Source organism: Eubalaena glacialis, chromosome 11, assembly GCF_028564815.1.
Source record: "Eubalaena glacialis isolate mEubGla1 chromosome 11, mEubGla1.1.hap2.+ XY, whole genome shotgun sequence".
In the NCBI taxonomy this organism is placed as follows: domain Eukaryota; kingdom Metazoa; phylum Chordata; class Mammalia; order Artiodactyla; family Balaenidae; genus Eubalaena; species Eubalaena glacialis.
This window is the reverse complement of record NC_083726.1, coordinates 60,722,100-60,747,144: the sequence shown is the minus strand read 5'-3', so window position 1 is coordinate 60,747,144 and position 25,045 is coordinate 60,722,100. Positions and strand designations below refer to the sequence as shown.

Below are 25,045 nucleotides of genomic sequence, written 5' to 3'. Positions count from 1 at the left end.
CCAAAGAACCACGAACAAAAGAAATGTTTAAACTTTTTAATAAGTAGAGGATTGTAAATTGAAACCACTAACAGATTAGCAAAAATTAGGCCACTTGTTAGGACAGTGAACCCTCATGTGCTGATGATGAAATTTATACAGTAATTCAGAAAAACAATTTAGTGGTGTTTAGTCATATTAACTATACATTTATGAACAGATATTTATTAGCAACCCCATTCCTGGGTATATACCCCCAAGACTCTCACACAGGAATATAAGGGAATATGAAAGAAGTAGTTCAGGAGTCAGTCATCGGGTGAACTAAATAAAACATGGTGAATTCTATACATCCTAGAATACCACGCAGGAATTAGAATCAATAGACTAGATGACCGCTACATCTTAAAAAAACACAGTACTTAGAGAAAAAAGTGTGCAATAAAGTAAGGCTATGGCCTCATTGCCAATTACATAAAATTACTGTAGACCAAACAACACTACACGGTTTATAAGGACAAAGACAAAAAATATATATCAAACACATTAGAATAGTTGCCTAAGAGAGTTGGGGAATGAAAGGGAATAAATTAAAATCAGAGAGGGATGATACTATGCCTTAAATGAAGTGTTTGTTTTTTAAAGTGGAATTAGAGAATGTCAGAGCTAGAAGGGACCAGAGATTACTTAGGTTTATGGATTTCAAGGGTGGAGACACTTGTCTCACTTCACAGACCACAAAAGACACTTAGCCATGAAAACAGTGGCTGTCCAAAGTTACCTAGTAAATTTCTGGCTCAAGAGGAAATAGACTTCAAATCTTCCGATTCTCAGTCTAATGATGCTTGCTTTCCCATACTTCCTTGAAAATAATTTGTTGAAATAAAATTACAATGTCTTTTTAAAAGGGGGGGTATTTCTTTTCATTATAACCACTGTTTTAGATGACAAGAGTTTTCTTGATAGAGTTAATTAAAATCTTACATCATCAACAACCTAAAGGAAAAGAAGAAATCTTCTGTATGGCAGAGCCTAAAAATTAATCCTCTCGGGCTTCCCTGGTGGCGCAGTGGTTAAGAATCTGCCTGCCAATGCGGGGGCACGGGTTCAAGCCCTGGTCCGGGAAGATCTCACATGCCACGGAGCAACTAAGCCCGCGCACCACAACTACTGAGCCTGCGCTCTAGAGCCCGCGAGCCCAACTACTGAATGAAGCCCATGCGCCCAGAGCCCGTGCTCTGCAACGAGAAGCCACCACAATAAGAAGCCCATGCACCACAACGAAGAGTAGCCCCCCCCACTCGCCGCAACTAGAGAAAGCCCGCATGCAGCAATGAAGACCCAATGCAACCAAAAATAAATAAATACAATAAATAAAACTATTAAAAAAAAAATTAATCCCCTCACTCACATCACTCTTTGCCTCCACAAAGAACTCACCATGCTCTTCAAGATATGCCTGGAGCCTGTTGATGAGATCTTGTTTTATTCCCTTGGTCTCCAAACCACGAGCAAGACACTCCTGCTTTAGTTCAGCAAGCTGAAAAAAAAGAATAAAGCTTTTCCTTAATTTACAGAATGAACCTGGTGGGGGAGAAAAGAAAAAGAGGTAGTTCTCACAAGAAAGAAAAAGAAACGAAAGTTCAACCCAAAACTACTGTCTTAATCCCACCAAGCTTCTAGGTCCACAAAGATGATCTGCTTCCCCCTAACAATATTCAATATGCAAGAGGACTTTCCTAACAGATGGTGAAGAATAAACCTAATCAAATTCTGATCTATTCATACATTTATTACATAAATCTTTAGCTATTTCTGAGGGTGGGTGGTCTTTTTTTCCCAAACAATTACTGTACCAGCTCATATAAGCAAAGAATGAATCTTTAAGTAGAATACCTAATGATCTAAAAGCAGATTTTCCTTACTATCTATTATCCCAGATCCTTTACTGCAATCTACCATATACATGCATACAAGTTTGACCACCACAGAAATAGGTAGATGTATTAGCTAGCTTAATGTCAATAATGAATCACTTAAAGGATCTTTGCCAAAATGGAAAAAAATATGTAATGGCATGCCACGACATGGCATGAGTTGAAGATTTTTAAATCAGTAACTTGACTAAAGATATAACAGGTATACTTATCAACTTTGCAGACAAGAGAAGGAGGAAGAATTGATGGATTACTGACAGAACTAAAGGTGGGTGGGTGGGGATGTCAGGGGGTGTTGCTGGCTCTTCAGGGAAAACAATAAGCCAAAATGAAGACTCAATTTAGAAAAAATAAGGTATACCTATAAAGTACTACACTTATATTCAAAACTTAAATTGTTAAAAAACCAGATGAACAAGATCTGGCTCAACAGTAACTCAAAGGATAAAGACCTCAGTCAGGGTTTTAGATGATCACAAGTGCAAAGAGGGCTAACAGTATGATTTGTTACCAAAGTAATTCTAGGTTAAGGGTAACTAAAAAACAGAATCTATATATATATATATTTTAATTTATTTTATTATTTTATTTATTGTTTTTGGCTGCGTTGGGTCTTTGTTGCTGCACGCAGGCTTTTCTCTGCTTGCGGCGAGTGGGGGCTATTCTTCGTTGTGGTACACGGGCTTCTCATTGTGGTGGCTTCTCTTGTTGCGGAGCACGGGCTCTAGGCGCGTGGGCTTCAGTAGTTGCGGCACGCGGGCTCAGTAGCTGTGGCGCACGGGCTTAGTTGCTCAGCGGCGTGTGGGATCTTCCCGGACCAGGGATCGAACCCATGTCCCCTGCATTGGCAGGTGGTTTCTTAACCACTGCGCCACCAGGGAAGCCCCAGAATCTATATTAAGTGATTAATAGCCTTCCTGGGCTCTATATTCTCATTTTAAGGAGCGTAATGACACGATGATCCAAGGAGAACCACCAAGAAAAGGAAGGTTCCAAAAATCCTATATGCAGATCAGTGCACAGATAGATATTTGTCCTGAAAAAAGACTTTACTAGTTTCGAAGTACAGATCTAAGACCAACCAGTAGAAGTTAGAAAGCAGATTCCTATAGAACTTTACAACTAAGGGAATATGCTGGTCAGCTCTAGAAGGTTTTCAATCAAGCAAACATTTGGAAATGGAGAGGGGAGATTTTTGTTTGTTTTTTTTTCTGATTGGGCATTCAGTGAGTGGGACAGGCAGGCAGGGAGGGATACTATGTGGAACACTGTTCTACTCAACAAGCCAACAGCACGCTCTATTGAGAAATATGGTAGGTAATCACCCATTAAAAGTGTGGAGTGGCTGCAAAGCATAACATGGCCTCTGAAGTCAGACTACCTTGGGTTCAAATTCCAGCTTTACCACTTACAGCTGTGTAACCTTGGGTGAGTAACATAACCTCTTTGTGCCTCAGTTTCCTATGAAATGGGGATAATGCAACAGTACCTACAGCATAGGGTTGTTATGAAGATTGAACCAGCAAATACTCATAAAGCATTTACAATAGTGCTTGGCAGCTACTAACACTTTGTAAGTGTTAGACAGACACTGGGTGAAGGGTTAGACAAGATTAGACAGAATCACTGCTTCTCAGATTTCTGCATTTCATAGATCAATATATTTTTAAATAGGTAGACTGATAGGGCTGCCAAGTTTTTATAGCATTCCAACCAGGTTGTGGACCAATACTTTTGTAAAGAAACAATAAAATCAATTACTAGAAAAATGGTCATACACTTGGATGTAGCAGTGATGTCAAATTGCTATAAAAGTTTCTAAAAGCTTACTTAATTTTTTTTTAAAACTTATCTCATCATTACCCAGTAACAGTTCATGGATGAGCACTGGCCTACAGATGATACAGTGAATAGTATTAATCTAGAATCTAGATTCTAAGTGATCTCTAAGGTCCATTTCTTAAGTAATGGACCTTAAATAAGAATCTTGATCTTTCCCATGTTGGTACTTTATTTTTTCTCAGTTTCCTGGAGAACAAGTCTTTTGATTTTAGTTACACTTTTAAGAATTTTGTTGGTTATAAAAGTATTATGTTCACTGTAGAATAGTTTGAAAATTCTGAAAAGTATAGAGGGAAAAAAAAGTCTTATGTAACCCCGGCACTTAGAGATCACCTAACATTTTAAATATATCATTTACTCTGTGTGTGTGTGTGTGTGTGCACGCGTGTGTGTATGTTCAGAGGGTGTTGTTTGTTTACAAAGCAATACAATTTCTTTACTTCCTATAACTCCTAATCTTCCTCAGAAGACTCCATTCCTTTTTTCTTCTCCTGGTTTAAGTAACATTAAGACCACCTAGGGAAAAGGAATGTAAATACTCAGGCAATTCAAAATTCAACTTTCTAATAGTTGTTCCTCCCTTCTCCTTCCTTCCCAAAACTGTGTAGATATGGACAAAAGTTTACAAAAACCTCCAGATGACAGGGAAACAGACAGTCGGTGATGGATTTTGCACAGGATGCTGATCTGGTAGACTTGAAGCTGACAGACTGGTACAACTGGTTGTTTAGCTTGGATAGCATCCACCACTGCTGACCACTGACCTTGCTATTGCTGTTGGTCACTGAAATCTCAGCCCCCCACTGGCTCCCAGTCCCTAACCTCAGGTCTCTGGCTCATTCAGCAGTCTTCTCAGCACCTCCACATCCCCTTCTCTGGTCAAATGAGAATGTTACATATAGTTTTTACACACTGTTGTATTACTTTATTATTACATTATGGGTTCCGCTCCTATACTGGGACATTATTTCAAAAGGGAAATAGATGAGTAAAAACAAAATAGCTGAAAATGAAGTCGTTTCACACATTTCATTTTGGCACAATTACATTAGTAAAACAAAACACTTTTAAAGCCTCAAATAAGAATTTATAGGGACTTCCCTGGTGGCGCAGTGGTTAAGACTCCGTGCTCGCAATGCAGGGGGCCCAGGTTTGATCCCTGGTCACGGAACTAGATCCCACATGCATCCTGCAACTAAGAGGTCACATGCCACAACAACTGAGAAGCCCTTGAGCCACAACTAGACCCGGCGCAATCAAATAAATAAATAAATAAATAACTTATAATAGCAAATCTTACCCATTTTTTAAAATAAATTTATTCATTTTATTTATTTATTTTTGGCTGCACTGGGTCTCACTGCTGCACGTGCAGGCTTTCTCTAGTCGCGGCGAGCGGGAGCTGCTCTTCGTTTCGGTGCACGGGCTTCTCACTGCAGTGGCTTCTCTTCCTGCGAAGCACGGTCTCTAGGTGCACAGGCTTCAGTAGCTGTGGCATGTGGGCTCAGTAGTTGTGACTCGCGGGCTCTAGAGCACAGGCTCAGTAGTTGTGGCACACTGACTTAGTTGCTCCGTAGCATGTGGGATCTTCCCAGACCAGGGCTCGAACCCGTGTCCCCTGCATTGGCAGGCAATCTCCCAACCACTGTGCTACCAGGGAAGCCCAAATCTTACCCATTTTTATATGCATTTGACTTTAAAATGTTTTAAAACAACATACTGGGTTGGCCAAAAAGTTCGTTCAGTTTTTTTTCCGTAAGATGACTCTAGTAGTGCTTAGTTGTCTTTAACTTCATTAGAAACAATTTGGTTAGACTGTATTGTGACAGCTGTCATATCAGTGTGCATTTAAAAGAAAACATCAAAACTGGCGAATTTTTGTGTAGCCATTTTAATACTGAAGATGGAACAAAAAAAGCAACATTTTCGGCATATTATGCTTTATTATTTCAAGAAAGGTAAAAACGCAACTGAAACACAAAGAAAGATTTATGCAGTGTATGGAAAAGGTGCTGTGACTGATCGAACATGTCAAAAGTGGTTTGCAAAGTTTTGTGTTGGAGATTTCTCGCTGGACGATGCTCCACGGTTGGGCAGACCAGATGAAGTTGATAATGATCAAATCAAGACATTAATTGAGAACGATCAACATTATACCACGCAGGAGATAGCCAGCATACTCAAAATATCCAAATCAAGAGCTGAAAAACATTTGCACCAGCTTGGTTATGTTAATCGCTTCGATGTTTGGGTTCCACATAACTTAAGCAGGATAAAACCTTCTTGACCTTATTTATGCATGTGATTTTCTACTTAAATGTAAATGTTTCATTTTTAAAACAAATTGTGACATGCAATGAAAAGTGGATACTGTACAATAATGTGGAATGGAAGAGATCGTGGGGCAAGCGAAATGAACTACCACCAACCACACCAAAGGCTGGTCGTCATCCAAAGAAGGTGATGGTGTGTATATGGTGGGATTGGAAGGGTGTCCTCTATTATGAGCTCCTTCCGGAAAACCAAACGATTAATTCCAACAAGTCCTGCTCCCGAACTGAAAGCGGCACTCGACGAAAAGCGTCCAGAATTAGTCAACAGAAAACGCATAATCTTCCATCAGGATAACGCAAGACCACATGTTTCTCTGATGACCAGGCAAAAACTGTTACAGCTTGGCTGGGAAGTTCTGATTCATCCACTATATTCACCAGACATTGCACCTTCGGATTTTTATTTATCTTGGTCTTTACAAAATATCTTAATGAAAAAAATTTCAATTCCCTGGAAGACTGTAAAAGGCACCTGGAACAGTTCTTTGCTCAAAAAGATAAAAAGTTTTGGGAAGATGGAATTATGAACTTGCCTGAAAAATGGCAGAAGGTAGTGGAACAAAACAGTGAATACATTGTTCAATAAGTTCTTGGTGAAAATGAAAAATGTGTCTTTTATTTTTACTTAAAAACTGAAGGAACATTTTGGCCAACTCAATATTTAAAAAGCAAGAGTGAATTGTATGGTATGTGAATTGTATCTCAATAAGGCTACTTAAAAATGCCAAGTTACACAACATTGTATATAAGATACTAACATTAATGTAAAAAATAACATGCACACACACACCACTCATATGTGTATATACAAGATGCCTGGACAAGAAACAGGTAAGTTAACACTAGTTGAATCTGCGAAGAAGAAGTTTGTTGAGGAGGGAAACTTTTTACCATGTACCCTTTTATACCTTTAATATTATGAGGTTGCGCATGAATTACCTATTCAAAAATTAAATTTTCAATATCAATCTAAAAATCCCATTTCTCAGTATTAATAAGGCATTTTTCATGCTACCTAACCAAACAGCAGAGAAAGGACTGATCAACTGACTACATAATACATTTGACATTAATCATTCATCACCCTGTGATTTCTAATTTATTAATCTTGAATTTTGATTCAAATCATTTTCATCTGTTAACTCTCAATCTGGTTTGTAAACCTTTGAAGACAGAGGCATTTTACACCATTTAAACATTTCATATGATAGGAACTCAAATTTCAAGTATTAATACATGCCAGGCAAAAGGCTAAGTTCTTTGAACATCATTTCCTCATTTAATTCTCAAAACATCTATGTGGTTGGTATTATGACTGCATTTCATAAATTAAGAAATTGAGGCTCAAAGAGACTCAATAAGTTGCTAAAAAAAATCACCCAGCTAGAAAACAGTGGAGCCAATATGCCAGCTCAGATCTCTCTGATTTAAGCCCAATTTTATGTTTTTTTTTTATTTTTTTAAATATTTATTTATTATTTACTTATTTTGGTTGCGCCGGGTCTTAGTTGCAGCAGGCGGGCTCCTTAGTTGCAGCAGCAAACTCTTAGTTGCAGCATGCACGTGGGACCCAGTTCCCTGACCAGGGATCCAACCCAGGCTCCCTGCATTGGGAGCGTGGAGCCTTATCCACTGCGCCACCAGGGAAGTCCCAAGCCCAATTTTAAATACCAAGATGAAGGACTGCTTTCATGTGCACACTCTATCTCTCTTACCATTTTCTTCTTACCTCACCTCCTCAGCCTCTTTGCTAGCTCTTCTTCCACCCAACCCTGTAAATACAGATATTCACTAAGACATTCACTAAGGAGACTTTGGTCTTCTCATCCTTCCACTTGTACCAAAGGCTTTTTCACTTCCCAGAATCCAATTATTGGCAAATCCTGTCAGCTCTACCTTCGAAATATACCCAGAATCTAATCCCTCTTGTCTTTCTTTCATACAGATCACTGCAAAAACTCTTCAGCCCTTGAACCTCACTATAGTTTATTCTCAACAAGGTAGTCAGAGTGATCTTTGACAGTTTAAGTCAGAACATGTAATTCCTCTATTCAAAATTCTTCCATTGGTTTCCTATCTCATTAAGGGTAAAAGCCAGAGTCCTAATGATCACCTCTAAGGTCCTCTTATAATACTTTGCACAAGGCTCACTCTTTCACTTCCTTCAAGTCTTTGCTTAAACAACACCTTTCCAATGAGGCCTTCCCCCTAGTCATCCTGTTTAAAATTATAATACCCTTCTCTTCCCACTGTACTCCCTCTTCCTATTTTTCTCTACAAATCACTATCTGACATACTATAAATTTTACTTATTTATTGTACCTTCCCCTAATAAAATATAAGCTCCAAATATATATATACACACACACACATATATATATATATATATAGGCTCCATGAAAGCAAGAATTTTGTCTGCTTTGTTCACTGCTGTATCTCCAGTGCCTATGGTAGCTGGCACATGGTAGGCAATTCATAAATATTTCTGAATAAGTCCCAAACCATTATTCTCAGCTCTCAGCTCTTTTTAAAAAAATAATTTTATTTATTATTTTTTATTTTTTATACAGTAGGTTCTTCTTAGTTATCTATTTTATACATATTAGTGTATATATGTCAATCCCAATCTCCCAATTCATCCCACCACTATCACGCCCACCCCCGCTTCCCCCTTTGGTGTTCATACATTTGTTCTCTACATCTGTGTCTCTATTTCTGCCTTGCAAACCGGTCATCTGTACCATTTTTCTAGATTCCACATATATGCATTAATATACGATATTTGTTTTTCTCTTCTGACTTACTTCACTCCGTATGACAGTCTCTAGGTTCATCCACATCTCTACAAATGACCCAATTTCGTTCCTTTTGATGGCTGAGTAATATTCCACTGTATATATGTACCACATCTTCTTTATCCATTCATCTCTTGACAGGCATTTAGGTTGCTTCCATGATCTGGCTATTGTAAATAGCGCTGCAATGAACATTGGGGTGCATGTGTCTTTTTGAATTATGGTTTCCTCTGGGTATATGCCCAGTAGTGGGATTGCTGGGTCATATGGTAATTCTTTTTTAGTTTTTTAAGGAACCTCCATACTGTTCTCCATAGTGGCTGTATCAATTTACATTCCCACCAACAGTGTAAGAGAGTTCCCTTTTCTCCACACCCTCTCCAGCATTTGTTGTTTGTAGATTTTCTGATGATGCCCATTCTAACCGCTGTGAGGTGATACCTCATTGTAGTTTTGATTTGCATTTCTCTAATAATTAGTGATGGTGAGCAGCTTTTCATGTGCCTCTTGGCCATCTGTATGTCTTCTTTGGAGACAGCTCTCAGCTCTTAAGCAGGAGACCCACATTTCCAAATGACTACTAGATATCTCCAAGTGAATATCTCAAAGACATTTATACCCAAAACTGAACTTATCTTCTCTCCTGCAAAAAACTGGCTTCTCCTCCTCCTCCCAACTTAGACTAAAGGTATCACTACTTGGAGTCATCTTTCATTCCTCCCACATCTAACTGATCTATAAATGCTTGTAATTCTATATTCCAAATTTCTTTCAAATTCATTCCTACTCTAAAAGCCACTACCTTATTTCAAGTCTTAGTAAGTTTATTCACTTGACAAATAGTTACTGAGTACCCACTGTGTGTCAAGCATTATCTTAGATACAAGAAAATAATTATAAGCAAAACAGAAAGAGTTCTTGCCCACATGGAGCTTACAATCTAGTAGGGAAACAAGGCAATCAATGATCATATACATAATGTTTAACTAATTAAAAAAAAAGAAGTACAGGGTCCTATAAAAGAGTTTAAAAAGTGGTCTGACCTTGTGTGCGGATAGATGGAACCCATCCTACCTAAGGGTTCCTTGGTTAAATGATGTTTGACTGATATCTGAAGGGCAACTAACAGTTAATTAGACAAAGGTATGGGGGATGGGGGTGGCAAGGGCACTGCAGCCAAAAGCATGTGTAAATGTTCTGAGCACTAAGGTAAAGAAAGGCAGTTGTGCACAGTGATTAAGGACAGGAATTTTGGAGACAGACTGCCTGGATTTGAGCCACCACTTATTACCTGTGCAACCTAGGGCAAGTTATCCAACCTCTCTGAGCTTCCGTTTTTTCTCAGTTTTAAATGGGGACAACACAGGCATTTACCTTACTGTCTTAGGATTATCATGAGAATTAAATCAATTAATGTATACAAACAGATTTGACCAGTGTTTGCCACATAGTAAATGCTATGTAAATGTTAGCAATTAATGAATAGCCACTCTGAGAAATGAAATAAAGCCACTGTAGCTGGAGTGTGAGAAACTAAGCTGGAGAGATTGGCAGGGATATAATTAAAGGGTTTTAAGCAGGGGAGTGACTACTGTAATAAAAATCTAGCTGGTGACATTTCTTCCTCTCCAAACCCCATCCTTCTTACTGCCGAAAGAACACAAACTGGGAATTCCCTAACGGTCCAGTGGTTAGGACTCCACACTTTCACTGCCGAGGGCCCGGGGTTCGATCCCTGGTGGGGGAACTAGGATCCCACAAGCCATGCAGCAAAGAAAAAAACAAAACAAAACAAAACAAAACAAAAACCAAAAACTGATCACATCAGCTCTCCTTTCCAATCTCCAAAGGTTCCCCACTTTCTGCCTACATGACAAAAACCGAACACCTTACACAACTTAGAAGTCCTTTTCAGTATCACTCCAATATACCTCCAGTCGCATAGTTCACCTACTTTCCTTTCCAAACTATCTTCAAAAACCAACATATATGCACTTTATGCTTCAATATTACAACGTCTCACTGTTCGCAGCACTCTGAAACTAGTACACCCTTCTTGTTCTCTCCTCTGTAGTCCCTTTTCTCACACTGACTGGAAATCTGGTACTATTACAGTTCAGAGCATTTTCACCCATAATTCAGTCTCTCTTTCCAACTGTGTTGGAATGACTCCATTTCTACAAAATCTTCAGAAATTTGCAGTTGATGTGGATTTACATATCAATTCAGATAGGTAATATTTTTCCTTCCTACTTCAAAGCCTGTTCCTTTCCTCTGAGACCCCACGCTAAAGCCCCAAATTCCCTTTATAAAAATGGAAAGTTTTTTTTTAAAAAAAGAGATAAACCCTAGGTCAACCCAAAAGTCAGGATCACACCATCAAGAGCAACAGTGGAACCAAACATTAACCATCCTGGAAGTTAGAATCAAAGGCATGGGTTCTTAACCAGAGGTCCAGGGAATCCTCAAGGGTCCCAAGGTAATTTGATGAAGCCCCTCAAATTGCATGCGAAGTATGTGTACATGCCTTTATCTGGGGAAAGGGTCCATATCTTTCATCAGAGTTTCAAAGATATCTGTGACCTCCAAAAGGTTAAGAAGTGCTCTAGAGAAAAAGCAAAGACAAGCAAATATGATTAAAAGAGTGAACCCTTTTTAGGCTGTCAGGACTGCCTCATGTTCTCTAAGACTACCTGAAATCAGGTCAGAGGACATTATCCAATCAAAATCAAATTTTTTTCTTTTTTTTTAAATACACCTTTTCTTTTCTTTTTTTAAGATTAATTAATTAATTAATTTTTATTTTTGGCTGCGTTGGGTCTTCATTGCTGCGTACGGGCTTTCACTGGTTGCAGCGAGCGGGGGCTACTCTTCGTTGCGGTGACCAGGCTTCTCATTGTGGTGGCTTCTCTTGTTGCGGAGCACGGGCTCTAGGCACGCAGGCCTCAGCAGTTGTAGCACACGGGCTCAGTAGTTCTGGCTCGCGGGATCTAGAGCGCAGGCTCAGGAGTTGTGGCACATGGGCTTAGCGGCTCCGCGGCATGTGGGATCTTCCCGGACCAGGGCTCGAACCCATGTCCCCTGCACTGGCAGGCAGATTTTTTTTTTTTAATAAATTTATTTATTTTTATTTTTGGCTGCGTTGGGTCTTCGTTGCTGTGTGCGGGCTTTCTCTGGTTGCGGTGAGCGGGGGCTACTCTTCGCTGCGGTGTGCAGGCTTCTCATTGCAGTGGCTTCTCTTATTGTGGAGCACGGACTCTAGGCGTGCGGGCTTCAGCAGTTGTGGCACACGGGCTCTAGAGCGCAGGCTCAGTAGTTATGACGAACGGGCTTAGTTGCTCCGCGGCACATGGGATCTTCCCAGGCCAGGGTTCGAACCCGTGTCCCCTGCATTGGCAGCCGGATTCTTAACCACTGCGCCACCAGGGAAGCCCCAAAATCAAATTTAATATAGAACTGACAAATACAGATTTTTATGTAAGGTGGAACTCCACAAACCAACATAAAATCCATAAAGGCAACTCATAAGGCTGGTGACTTACTCTAGGGGTTTCAAAAATGGAACTAATAAGGGGACTTCCTTGGTGACACAGTGGTTGAGAGTCCGCCTGCCAGTGCAGGGAACACGGGTTTGATCCCTGGTCCGGGAAGATCCCACATGCCACAGAGCAACTAAGCCTGTGCGCCACAACTACTGAGCTCACACGCGCCACAACTACTGAACCCACGTGCTGCAACTACTGAAGCCTGCGCGCCTAGAGCCCATGCTCCGCAACAAGAAAAGCCACCGCAATGAGAAGCCCGCGCACCACAACGAAGAGTAGCTCCCGCTCGCCACAACTAGAGAAAGCCCCCACGAAGCAACGAAGACCCAATGCAGCAATAAATAAATAAATAAAAATTTTGGAACTAATAGGAAAAAAGTATTAGATCCTCTATTCATATTTCCTTTTTATCCCATTCATTCAAAAATTCCTTTTCTGTGTATATTTTATAACATACATAACACTATAGTAGTACATAATTTATACAAGTAAGCATACATATAATGGAGGTAGTTGCTCAACTTCTTCTACTTGTCATTCTATTAGTAGACCACTGATACAATCTACACACTTCAGCACCACCAAGTTAACAGTAATTCCAGGATAACACAAAACCCCACTAGTACAGCTTAGAATCCAAGAGCAAGAAACCTAGCAACTTTCACAGAAAGTCTAATTCGTGTCAACTAATAAGTGATTACAAGTACCTCTCTCTGCCCTTACTCTCCTTATACTTTTTTTTTTTTAAAGCTCATCAAACTTTAAAGGATCAGTTTTCAGCTTGGGCTAAATCAGCCTGGTTTCTCAAAGGTTCCCGGGATGTGACCAAAACAAGACCGAAACACGCGATGGGAAAACTACTTGTGAAACCACAAATGTACAACTAATCGAGATATTCTCTTAATTCACCCTAAAAGAAACTACTCTTTTCTTCCAGGAAAATAATAATCTAAACACGAAACAGCTATTAAGATTCCCAAGACACAACTTAAACCGGCTTCTGTGACTGTCACCCAGTGGTGAGACCAAGAGATGCAGGGTCCGTCCGCGATACGAAATGGGACAGAGGTAACCCTAACCTTGGAAACGTTTTCCCAAAATATTACAGCCCTGAGTGACTTGTCTCTTGGGTGATGGAGGGCAGGGTTGGGGGAAGGCTGGCGGACGGAGAACAGCGTTGAGAGAACTCGAAAAACTTTTCAATCTGGGGTATCTGTGCCTTCACTACCTCTTAAGGTCTCCTAAACCTCAGGCCTCTAAGGGGGAGGCCCATCTTCGGAGGGCTCTCCTCAGGTTTCCAAGTTTGCCCCGGGGGCGTCACCCCACCTAAAAAAAGGGAGGGGAAGCATTTTCTGGATCAAGTTTGAGACCTAGACAGGCAGAATACACGAAGCTGCCATCATCTGCTACCGTGAATCTCAGCTTTGGACAAGAGACTGGAAAGCATCAACCCAGGGAAGAAAAAGGGGTCCCGGGCCCGGCACGGGTCCAAGAGGAGGGGACCACTGACGTAATGCAGTCTGACGAGAAAGGAAAAGAGAGAACAGGTTGAAGGCACTTACACAACCCGATGGGGAAGTGGCGGACGACACCACAGTGGAGGAAGGAGCCGAATAACAAGTAAAGATACAGTAAAACCGTCAGGAGAAATGGGAAATTAGGGAAGGCGTAGTGGGGAAGAAGGGAGGCACAAAAGAACAGAACTACGGCGGGAGCCGGAAAACGACGCTGAAGAGCCTGCAAGGAAAAGGGGCAAACCAGCCGGCAGAATTCAGTCTCCGGAAAAGTCCGACCCGGCCCTCCCCGCCTCACGGTACCTTCAGCTTATGGAGCTCCACCGTTTCAGTCGCCATCTTGGTACCCCTTCACTCCGCCAGGCCCCCACCCGCTGCCTCCGCCTCAGCCTCCGCCTCCGCCTGCGGGAGCTCCCGCCTCGGCGCCGACAGCCACGGCCGGCCAATCGCTGTGGCTTTTACTCCCGCCTCCTACCATCAGCTCTTTCCATTAGTCAATAGCTGGAGTCGCCCTCACTCCTCCAGGCGGCTTTCCCCACCTCTCTCAAAAGCTGGGACCTGGAGAAGGGCGGGTTCGGCACCTCCCGAAGGACGGAAATGGTGACCAATTGTGCGTCCCGGTGGCGGACCGCCAGCCAATGGGTGGTGGCGACGCTGACTCCGCTTCACCAATAGGGAGAGCGCAGATGGGCCGGGGCCGCTGCTTCCTGGAGACCGCAGGTGTAGAAGCAAGCGCCGCGCCCCAAGCTGGACGGGCTTCCGAAGCTGGCAGGTAGGGTTACAGGAGACTGGGAAGCGGTACTAAGGTAAAATGGTGGGAAGCGAAAGGCGGTGGGGGGAGGTGGAGCGGCGGCGAACGATAGACCGAGAGAGGGGCGAAGACGACAGCCCTGAGGGGAGCCGACGAAGGAGAGAGGGAGCCTGGGGGAGCAAGGGGCGGATTCAGCACTAGGGTTTAGGGAATTTTAGGTAGAGGGCGGGCCAGAGCTGCTTCTTAACCAGGCGTCATCAACTTTAGGGCGAGCACGATTTTAAAACGGCCAAGTTCCGACGATCAGAGCCGCCCTGGAGTCGGGACTAGGGCTCCATCTCTCGAGACGCTCAGCTCACGTCCCTTCCTAGTTCAGTGCAAAAGCCCTGGGCACATTCTTGCAGCACCCCACGCTTGAGAGAAAGAATTAGGATGCTGCCTGCTTACATGACAAGGAGATGATGACACAGGAGAGGCGAGCCCCAGAGGAAAAGGTGGGGTTAGAATAGATTAGAAAAGGTACCTTTACCCCCTCAACCTTCCTTAGTGGTTCCTTGATTGTTTCCCATGACCCTCTTCTGGAATTTTGGGTGTACCTAATGTCTTCATGGTTCCTTATTAACTTTCTCAGGAAAGTAAAGTGACATACTTCTGTTTCCCTTGCTCCTTGAAGCACGCCAAACCTTTGCTTACTCCTTCAAGTTACAGTTGAAGTGTAAGGATCAGAAGAAAGATTACCATAATATGTCTGTAAGATGTAGAGAGGACTCTTCTTGCCTTCTAAGTTTTTTTCCCCCAAGTCTTCAGTTTTTCCTTTGTGCATGATGGGGAAGTTCTCTCATTCCGAATAGAGTCCGGGGGATTTGGGCTATTCAGGGGACAACTTCTAAGAACAAACTCAAAGAGGGGTTGAGAGGAAATTAAGCTGGACTCCTGCCTGATCCCCCGCTGTGGTAGGATGAATGTGGGGGTGGCACACAGCGAAGTGAACCCCAACACTCGAGTGATGAATAGCCGGGGCATCTGGCTGGCCTACATCATCTTGGTAGGACTGCTGCATGTGGTCCTACTCAGCATCCCCTTCTTCAGCATTCCTGTTGTCTGGACCCTGACCAACGTCATCCATAACTTGGTGAGCACTAAACCATGACCTTTTACCCACCCCAGGCTTTTCCCAACCAAAAACAAAATAAAATCACCAATTATTTGGGGATTTCTGTCTTCCTTTTGGGATCTTAGCATACTTCTTGGGCTGAAGGACTGCTTTCTGCCCCCCTCACACTGCCCCCTTCCCTCCTCCCAGGCTATGTATGTCTTCCTACATACGGTGAAAGGGACACCCTTTGAGACCCCTGACCAAGGAAAGGCTCGGCTACTGACACACTGGGAACAGATGGACTACGGGCTCCAATTTACCTCTTCCCGAAAATTCCTCAGCATCTCTCCCATTGTACTGTGAGTCCAGGGGGAGATACGGGAGATGCTTCAAAAGCCAGGTACAAAGGTCCACAGGGAAGCTTTTAAAAAGCAGACTTCTACTCACTTAGACCCTGTGAAGATATGATATACTAGGTCTAAATCTAGAGAGAACAGTAAAAAGTAGAAGACAGTAATCAAGCATTACTTGCTGCCTCCTTGGTGGTAGGGGAATGGAGACGGGACTGAGAAAAGATAAAACACCAAGTAAAACAAATTATTTTACACTTCCAAAAGAAGTGACTAAATAAAGGCAGAACTGACGTGAATCTGTAAGAACTAACTGAGAAGTGGAAGCAAAAAGGATTCTAACAGTCATACAGGCTGAAACTGCTTCAGCTGTCATTTGCCACCTGTCATTAACAATAAAAAAAACCCACAAACTAATTTATAAATCTCCAGTTAAAGGTACTTTCCGATTATCTCCCCAACCCCAAAGTAAATACTGTTAATATAGCTGGAATATTTTCAGATATCCTAGGACTGCATGCAGTAAAACTGGTCATGTAAAATAGAAGAGAAAGTTGCTGGAAAGGCCTGAATATGGATAGGGAAGGCCAACTTCACTCAACCTATTTCTTCTCTCCCCAGCTACCTCCTGGCCAGCTTCTACACCAAGTATGATGCTGCTCATTTCCTCATCAACACAGCCTCACTGCTTAGTGTACTGCTGCCCAAGTTGCCCCAATTCCATGGGGTCCGTCTCTTTGGCATCAACAAATACTGAGGGATGGGGCTGGGGACGTTGGAACAAAGGGCTGTAACATCCCTCCTTTTTCTATACTGTCTTCTATATCTTGAAAGCCTGAGAACTATGTTTCCCAAACTCCCAGTGGAAACTCAAACTTTCCCAAATTTTCATTGGAAAATGGGGTTCCCTGGGCCCAGCCCTGCTAGGGGCAGGTTTCTTTGACTCAGGAAAGACAGGTGAGGTAAGGGGCAAATCACTCTCCACAGCAGGAAGCCATGTTTGGGCAGCTTTTTGGTTGATTAAGTTTTTCCATATCATCCACTCCCACCACCTTCCAGCTCTGTTTTACTGTGTATTTTCCTTATAATAAAGGTAATTTTTTTCAGATATGGCTACAGTTTGGTCAGCAGGAAGGGTAGGGAGATGTCTTCATAAGGCTGGGGAAGAAAGATGCAACAATGACTTACAGAACTACAAAATTTCTCTAAGGTTTTTTTGTCCCCTCTCCCTTGGTCCAGTAGGAGGTGCCCTTCACTCTCAGCTAACACTTAGGAGGGAAAAGATTCTCAAATGACAAAAAAAGGGCTTCAGCTATATGGGCAAAGAAGAGAGGGAAGATACAGGTTGCCAGTTATGTATTTATAGAAAGATAATCCCCTGGCTTTAAATAGATATGTACATACAAATATGAACAAACTTAAAAAAATACAAACCCTTGGATCATAAGGGGGCTGCCAGGAGCCCCTCTATCCTTCCCCCTCACCCAAGGGCAGAGAGCGTGAATCTGTTTTTTAAAAATTATTAGTTTTGGCCATCCCTGCAGCAACAAGCACGAAGTTGGGTGATTACCCACAAGGTGAGAGTTCCCGCTCTCTGAACTCTATGTATCTCCTATAATTAGGGTTACATGCTTTCTCATTCTGTCTTTTTACTAGTATATTGGGGCAAAGGAGGGGGCTCCCTCCTGAAATGGGTCAAGAAATAATACAGACACGTTTAAAAAGAGGGGGGAAAGTGTCATCTGCTGTAGAAGCAAAAGACAAGAAAAGGCATACAGACCCCAGGGAAATACCCAGTTCCCACACTACTATGGGAGATATCGTCCAGCCCAGGTCCAGGCCCTAGGTTCTTTGTTCTAGCCACCCCCTATTTCTTTGGTATTGTCAGAAGACAAGATTCAGTTCCTGGGTGCTGGTGGAGGAGGGAGAGTGGTTCCAGGGCTTCCTATAAGTACTGAGTGAACAATTTGAGCTTAAAATTTTCCCTTTTTTAAATATTTAAAAATAAACAAATCAAACTCCATCCTGTGCTGTACACAGCCCTTTTGACTCCCTGACATTGATTTGAGGAAAGAGAGGGGGTGTCAACGTTGGAAGGGCCTCCTCACTTTCTTCCGCCGCTTCGGTTTAGCTTCTCCCTTGGGTACTGTGCTGTTGGGCTTGGAGGCTGCAGTGGCCCCAGGGCCCGGCTGAGGAGCTGCAAAGAAGTTCCCGTTGGACATCTGGCCTGGGGGTACTTGAAAGATCCGGCTCAAGAAATCCTGAAGGTCAGCAGGAGGGGCATCTGGGGTAGCTCTGAGAGGAAAACAGAAGACATGATGAAGCAAGAGATATTGGAGTCAAATGGTTACCTATGTTACCTATTTATACCTATTTTAAAGATATACTGAGTCAGTTCCCAAACTTCTTAAAGGGTGAGACACCTACATGTCCTAAACAGCATGTCATGAAACCATGTTCAGAACTAGAATAGTGGATAGATTATTGAGAGGAATACCACCTACCTCTGCCGCCCACTGGTGCCTGGCATCCGTGAACCAAATGAGATGTGATAGGGGACTCTGTGGGTATCTGGGGAGATTCCCACACGCTGGCATCCAGCCCACTCTGCAAGCATGAGAGGTAATTAGCCAAAATATCACAGTTCTGAGGATCTATGAGCCCATACTTCCAGAGGACAGTGTACCTGTGATGTCATACACCTTTCCATCCATCAGCGCAAAGTAGGTGATCTTGAGGCCCAACATGCTTGACTCTGCCCAAAAGTCTCCTTCCTCAGCAGGATGCAGCCTATTACACTCAGCACAGTATCTGGCACTCTTAGGTTCCCGATCCATTTCAAACCTCCTGCAATCCAACAAAAGGACAGTTCCTTAATAATCTATCAAGCTTACCTAGAGCATTGCTGTAGTCTCCATTACTGACATCTCATCATTACTGACAAATATGGTTACTGACTCAGTTGTTACAAATGCCTACGTACACCCTGCCCTCAACCTTCTATCTTAAAGATAGAACTATTATCTTTTCTTCTTGCTAGTTCAAATCCTCAATCTCTTAACAATATGGCAAAAGTAGAAACCTCAGGGTCTTGTTACTTACCATCTGGATCCCACAACTACCGACAATACAAGGAAGGTTTTTAGCTACCCAATCGCTGTCCCACTCCTGTCCTATTTAAATCATACCTATGCTTTCCCTGGCATCGGCTGCACATCATAGTATTCATTGCTTCTTTGAGGTCGTCCTGCAGCTTGGACAGAAACTCATTCACTGACCGGCTCAGCTCATTTTCTGCCATTCGCTTCCTGAGAGAAAAAAGGCTTTGTAAGTCAGAGGGTATTGAGTGAGGGACAAAGGGAGACAGATCTATTGGCTTCTTGAGGCCCCTGGCCAGCTAGACAAGCCACCTCAGTTCTCTCTGCCTCAGAGAGCCTCCATCCACAAGTCCAATGATCTCTGCTACTGAAGATTATTCATTTACCCCACCTGACAATTTCCTAGCTCCAACTTACATCTCATATTCCTTCCGTCTTTCAGGGTTGCTGACAATGTCCCAAGCTGCCCGCAAAACCTTGAAGGCCTCCTCAGCCCGGGGATGATTATTTTTGTCAGGATGAACCTACCAAAACACAGATTTCATCACATATCCATTCCAACCCTCTCCCTATTTTGGGTCAAAATAACCTCATATCAAAGGGCTCTCCTTCACCACCCTTTTGAAGAGTCAATATAGCTTAATGGTTAACTGCTGTGGCTCTGCAGACAGATCTGGGTTTAAGTCCCAGCTCTGTCACTTATTAGCTATATGACCTAGAATATTTTATCTATCATGGATTGTTGGGAGTATTAAATGAGAATACACATGAAGCATATGGCACAGAATCTGGCACTATGGCGATCTACCATCCCAGTGTGCCTGGGATTGTCCCAGTTTTAGCACTGAAATTTCATGTCTCAGGAAACCTTTCAATCCCCTACCTGGCACACACATACTAAACCCTCATATTTTAACTTTATTGTCAGTCATAAAGTTAAGAGTTCCAACATACTCAAACTCTATTTTCTAACTAGGAAATTCTCATATCTACTCAGAACTTCCTACAGTAGTTTGCCTTTCTGTCCCAAGAGTGAAATATTGATAACATACCACGATCCTCACAGGCTTTTTATCCACTTTTCACCCTTTTCTCCAAGACAAATAATATCCTCACTTCCTACAGCTTCCTGATTGTTCCCATCCTCATACACCAAAAACAGAGATAAAGCTAGTCTCTTGACTGAGGCCAAATAAACAGAATGCTGTTAAATCTCTCACATTCCCAAACTTATAGAATGTGGGTAATGGTCAATTTAGGGCCTAATAAAGGCAGTGAGAGGTTGTATAAAAGAAGCCCACAGGGACTTGCCTGGTGGCCCAGTGATTAAGACTCTGCGCTTCCAACGCAAGGGGCACGGGTTCAATCGCTGGTCGGGGAACTAAGATGCCACATGCCGTGTGGCACGGCCAAAAAAAGAAGCCCACAGATACTCTGGCCCAGAACAAGAGGGAGAACTTTGGATAGTAGGGCAGGTCTACTGAGGATCAAGGAACTTGACTACAGCTCTACTTCAAGAAAGTAAGTTGAAAATGAGAATTTTTGAATGATACTCCCCAAGAGAGGATGTCTGCTAAAAGACATGAAGCTGAGAAAAGAGCTCTACCATTAGTAACAATTTGAGTGTGAACACTGCTCCCCACTCTCAGAATATCCCAGGCCATCCACTAAGGGACATACATTTCCCACCAAACTATTGATAATTTAGTCCTCTGGTAAGTTACAGGCCTGGTACTTTATTGTGCCTTGAATGGTTAATGGAAACTTTGGTTGCCCATTCCCCTTTAGTGTCATGCAACCATTGAGATAATTTACACACTGTGATATTTTACCAGTCAAGTTCCATACACTCAAATAGGCCTCCAATGCAATTTACACACATTACTTATATTCATAATAGCTTTACTTGTACAGAAATAGCATATCTAAAAATAGCATCTGAATAGCTACTTCTAAAAGCAATTTGATTGCATGTTTGTATTAAACCATTTCCCTCAAGTATGATAAGTCACAACTCCCACCTATACCCCCCCTTACCAATAAAAGCAACCATATTTTCATGTATGACATGAAAACGTATGTACATGCCTCTCCAAGATTTATGTCCCTTTCTCCTTCCCTTTCCCACTCTGGGTTGTTGGTCTTGAAACAGCTGTTTTCTCTCACCTGGTCCTGGAATAATCACTCACATGTACTCCCTGAACGTTCCCACACTAGTGCACACTTGCCTCACTGGGACAGACAGTTGGATTTCCCTGTATTCAAAAAACACTCATTTGTTTAGGAGAGAAGAACTGCCAGGCTTTCTGACTAGGTCTCTTCTCCACCCTACTCAGAGGGATTTCACCTGGATATTCCAGGGTGAGTGAGTCCAACACTGTCTAATACACCAGGTTCGTTGATTTTCATTAAGAAAAAGAATCTCATGACAAAAAACTTTAAGGGAAAGTCAGATCCCATAGTAAAGGGGGGAAAAGTCTTTATGACTCTTTCTTAAGAATTAAAGATGCTCTTCGTCTTCAAGTTGACTTTCTACTCTGCCTTCCCTTTATCCCACTCTCCCAAAAATTGTAATAGAAAATAAAATATGGGAACAAAGAACTGGAAACAGAGGGGAAGGGTACTCACCATCACTGCCAGCTGCCTATAGGCCTTCTTCAGTTCAACATCTGATGCTGTGGCTTCAACCCCCAACACATGAAAAGGGTTTAGCTCATCCTCAGGAACCCCAGCCATGGTCAACAGTCGAGCCACTTCCTCTTCAGGCTGGCAGTAGCGACCACTAGCTACAGGTGCATTCCCCTGCCTATTGGTCCTCTGCTTGAACCAAGGCAACTCCAGCCAACCCCACTGAACTATTCTTACCAGCTGCTGCCACGGCCTGCTCTCTCTCAGCAGAATCAGGCACCGCTGCCAGGTGGGAGAAGCCAGCCAAGAGAAGAGCCAGGTGGCTTTACCCCTCCAGCCTAACCGGTCACTCAGTCCTACCAGAAACCGCCAGCCCAACTGTAGACAGCCCAACAAAAGGGCCAGAGCCAGGAGCAGCAAAGCACCCAGTAGCCTAAGAAAACGGGTGAACAGCCCTGCCCCATAGCAAAACCCTTGGCTCAGAAACTGGAACATCACCTGGGCCCTGCCCCCCAGCCGCCCTGCCCAGACTCCCACCCAGACCCAAAAAAGGTCCAGATCACTGCCTTTCAGCTGCCTGCATGCACAGATGAGATGGCCACAAGTTTCCACGTACTCCCCCACTAATACCAGCAGTTCGATCAGCCACCAGAAGCCTGCCTGTCCAAGCTGACACAGTTCCTCTGCTCCCCACAATCCCAGTCCTCTGCGCTTATCTGCCTGACTCCGTTTCCGACCCAGCCGATGTCGACCAGGGGATCTGGGATCTCTGCGTCCACCCTCCCGAGTATCCTCCTTGGCTGGAACGCGGTGCCGTTGTCTCCGGGGTGCAGGTTTCTTTCCACTGGGCACACGTGAAAAATCACTGGGAAACTTAAGAGGTTCCTCCTCATCATATTCCTCTTCCAACTCTTCATCTTCCCCCAAAGCTGGAGAGGTACAATGGTGGCAAAAGTTGCTAGAAGAGCTATCTCCTCCCTCAGAGTAAGGCCCTTCAGGGATTCCAGGGGTTCCCTGGCAGTTACAAGCAGGTGGAATGGAAAGAAAAGAAGGGTTCCCATCCTCCTGGTACCCAGCCTCATTCTCTCTGGAGAGTTCCTGGTCCACTCCTAACTCTTCTGAAGATGCCTCACTCTGATCAGGGTCCTCTCCAGCCCTAGGGGGTCCTGGACCCCTTGGAGGGCCATGGCTTGGATCTGACCAGTGGGCTGGATTTGGGGGCTGTGTGTACTTAGGACTAGAGTGCTCTGTGAGGCAGCGGGTACCATTAGGAGCAGGCCCAGCTGAGTCCCTGAGTCCTGAGAATGAAAGTATTTCAGGGTCCACAGAGGGTCCTAAAGTCCTGAGGGAGGCACCACCACTGTGGTGGGCTCCACACAACCCTCCTTCTCCGGGGTGCTTCTGGGCCATGACCCCAGGGCTTCCTGAGGATTTTAGGTCACAGCCATCATGGTAAGTTCTGATGCCTGTAACAAAGGTATCAAGGTGGGGATGATCAAGGATAGGACCAAGAGAGAGGTTACATAATCTTAAATTGGGGATATATATTTAACGGACCCACCTCCCTTGTTTTCCCGAGTTCTTTTGGGCATTCATTACCCCAGCAATAAAGCCAATACTACATTAACGACAACCCTGCTCCCTCCCCCCTCCTCCAAATCCCCTTATTTTTTTCTTTCTCCAGAAAGCTATAATGCTGAATCAGGGAAAAAGGGAGGTACCACAAAGGGTGTGGTCCTGGGGTCACTCTTGGGAAAAAGGGAAAGACGACCGGAAAGGGGGCCGCAGACTGCCAGAAAAGGGTGGGGACCGTGCGGTCCTTAAGGAAAATCTGGGGGCGGAGCTTGTGGTTGCCCCTGACAGAGACAACCGCGAACCCTCGGGCTGGGTAGAGGGGACCAAGGTAACGTACCGAAGAGCGGAGGTAACTCCTCCCCCTCGAGCAGCTGGGCCGAGGGCCAGGGGGAGCTACGAGAGCAGCTCCCCCGGCTCCGCCTCCCGTTCACTCTCTGCTTCCGCCTTCCGTCCCCGCCGCGGCGGCCGACCTGGGGCTACTTCCACTTCCGGGGTCACCGGGGAAGACACGGGAAGGAAAAGTAAAAGCGGTTGGCGGAGGCGCGAGCCAGTGCTGCAAGCGCGGAGTCGAACCAGTGTGGGCGGTCCTGGGGAAGCACTGGCCCCGCCCCTTAAAGGGCTCTCTGCTGCCGCCCTTCGCGTGCTGAAGTGGGATCCCCGAAGGTTGCGCCACTGGAAGCGAAGCAAGTGGGCGCTGCAGCAGTGCCTGCGGACTGGGGGCAGATTCTCAGGTTCCTCTGGCTGTATTCTTGGGCTTGTGCCGAGACCGGGAGATAGAGGAAAGCCACCGAGCCAGTCTTTTTCCCTTGCAGTCAAAACCAGGGAGCGTAGGGGAGCCACCGCACTGATCCCTTGCTGTAATGAGGACAGAGGCCCTTTTGTATCATGCGGGGGTGGAGCGGAGGGGAGGACGCCCCGGGCCTGGCCCCGCCCTGGCCCTCCTACGCTGCCCCTTTCTTCCCACCAACCCTCGCCGCCCCCCCCACCCCCCCACCCCCGCCACCGCGCCTGACCCAGCTGGCGAACTGCCCCGTATAACTGTAGCTCCCACGGCCCGGATCCGCGCCTCTGGGTGCAGCTCTCAGTCCCCGTCACGAAGCGGGACCGGAGGACTGAGAGCGTGGCTCCACTGGGCTTAGGACCCGAGCGGAGTGCCAAAAAACACTGCACTCATCTGCATGCTGCTTTGCATCTCGTTTGCATACCAAGCTGTTCGGTCGACGTTGACAAGCGCCCCCGCCCCCACTCAGACCCGGCTTGGGTACCCTCTCTGTCGGTCCCCTCCTCTGCACACGCCTCTCCGTTAGTCCCCCTTCCAGACCCCGTCTTTGCTCCACAAGTTTTTCTACCCATGAACCCCTCGTCGGCGCCCCCAGACCAGTAAGAGCACCTTCCCGGGGTCCCCGATCCCGACCACCAAGTTCTCCAGAAGACAATACTCCAATTCTCTGGGAAGTGGAAGAAACCAAGCCGGAGTAGGGGGGCGCTGGGACACCAGTAGGGGTTTTGAAAGCTTCTAGTTGTTGAGTCAGCGCCTAAGTATTCAGAGACCTTTCCCCAAACCTCTTGTGGTTCCCCCAAGACCGTCCCCTGCTATGGAAG

At 44.4% G+C, this 25,045-nt stretch overlaps 3 protein-coding genes across 6 annotated transcripts in view; 1 reads left to right on the top strand and 2 right to left on the bottom strand.

Annotated features, from left to right (window-relative positions):
* The window catches only part of SARNP (SAP domain containing ribonucleoprotein), a 51,813-nt gene extending 37,458 nt beyond the window's left edge, over nt 1–14,355 (bottom strand). Inside the window, exons 1-2 of the mRNA XM_061204700.1 lie at nt 14,249–14,355; nt 1,420–1,519 (exon numbers count right to left, since the gene is read on the bottom strand). Coding sequence (XP_061060683.1) covers nt 1,420–1,519; nt 14,249–14,284 — 136 coding nt within the window. The 5' untranslated portion in view covers nt 14,285–14,355. The remainder of the gene's footprint in view (nt 1–1,419; nt 1,520–14,248) is intronic.
* A 265-nt stretch (nt 14,356–14,620) lies between these two features.
* On the top strand, nt 14,621–18,151 carry ORMDL2 (ORMDL sphingolipid biosynthesis regulator 2). 2 transcript variants are annotated; one of them, XM_061204202.1, is made up of 4 exons: nt 14,621–14,717; nt 15,654–15,828; nt 16,000–16,151; nt 16,764–18,151. In XM_061204202.1, exons 1-4 carry the CDS (start codon nt 14,632–14,634, stop codon nt 16,897–16,899), a joined length of 549 nt encoding a protein of 182 aa, XP_061060185.1. In that variant the 5' UTR covers nt 14,621–14,631; the 3' UTR covers nt 16,900–18,151. The 2 variants fall into 2 exon arrangements, with proteins under 2 accessions (XP_061060185.1, XP_061060186.1); XM_061204203.1 differs by having other exon boundaries at nt 16,000–16,192; nt 16,764–16,849.
* On the bottom strand, nt 17,859–24,909 carry DNAJC14 (DnaJ heat shock protein family (Hsp40) member C14). Of its 3 annotated transcripts, none has more exons than XM_061204197.1 (8): nt 24,834–24,909; nt 23,781–24,298; nt 21,869–23,334; nt 19,658–19,764; nt 19,331–19,450; nt 18,829–18,989; nt 18,647–18,749; nt 17,859–18,437 (listed from the first exon to the last, which is right to left on the bottom strand). In XM_061204197.1, exons 3-8 carry the CDS (start codon nt 23,276–23,278, stop codon nt 18,227–18,229), a joined length of 2,112 nt encoding a protein of 703 aa, XP_061060180.1. In that variant the 5' UTR covers nt 23,279–23,334; nt 23,781–24,298; nt 24,834–24,909; the 3' UTR covers nt 17,859–18,226. The 3 variants fall into 3 exon arrangements, with proteins under 3 accessions (XP_061060180.1, XP_061060184.1, XP_061060183.1); XM_061204201.1 differs by lacking the exon at nt 24,834–24,909 and adding an exon at nt 24,709–24,804; XM_061204200.1 differs by lacking the exon at nt 24,834–24,909 and adding an exon at nt 24,457–24,600.
* Nucleotides 24,910–25,045: the final 136 nt, after the last annotated feature.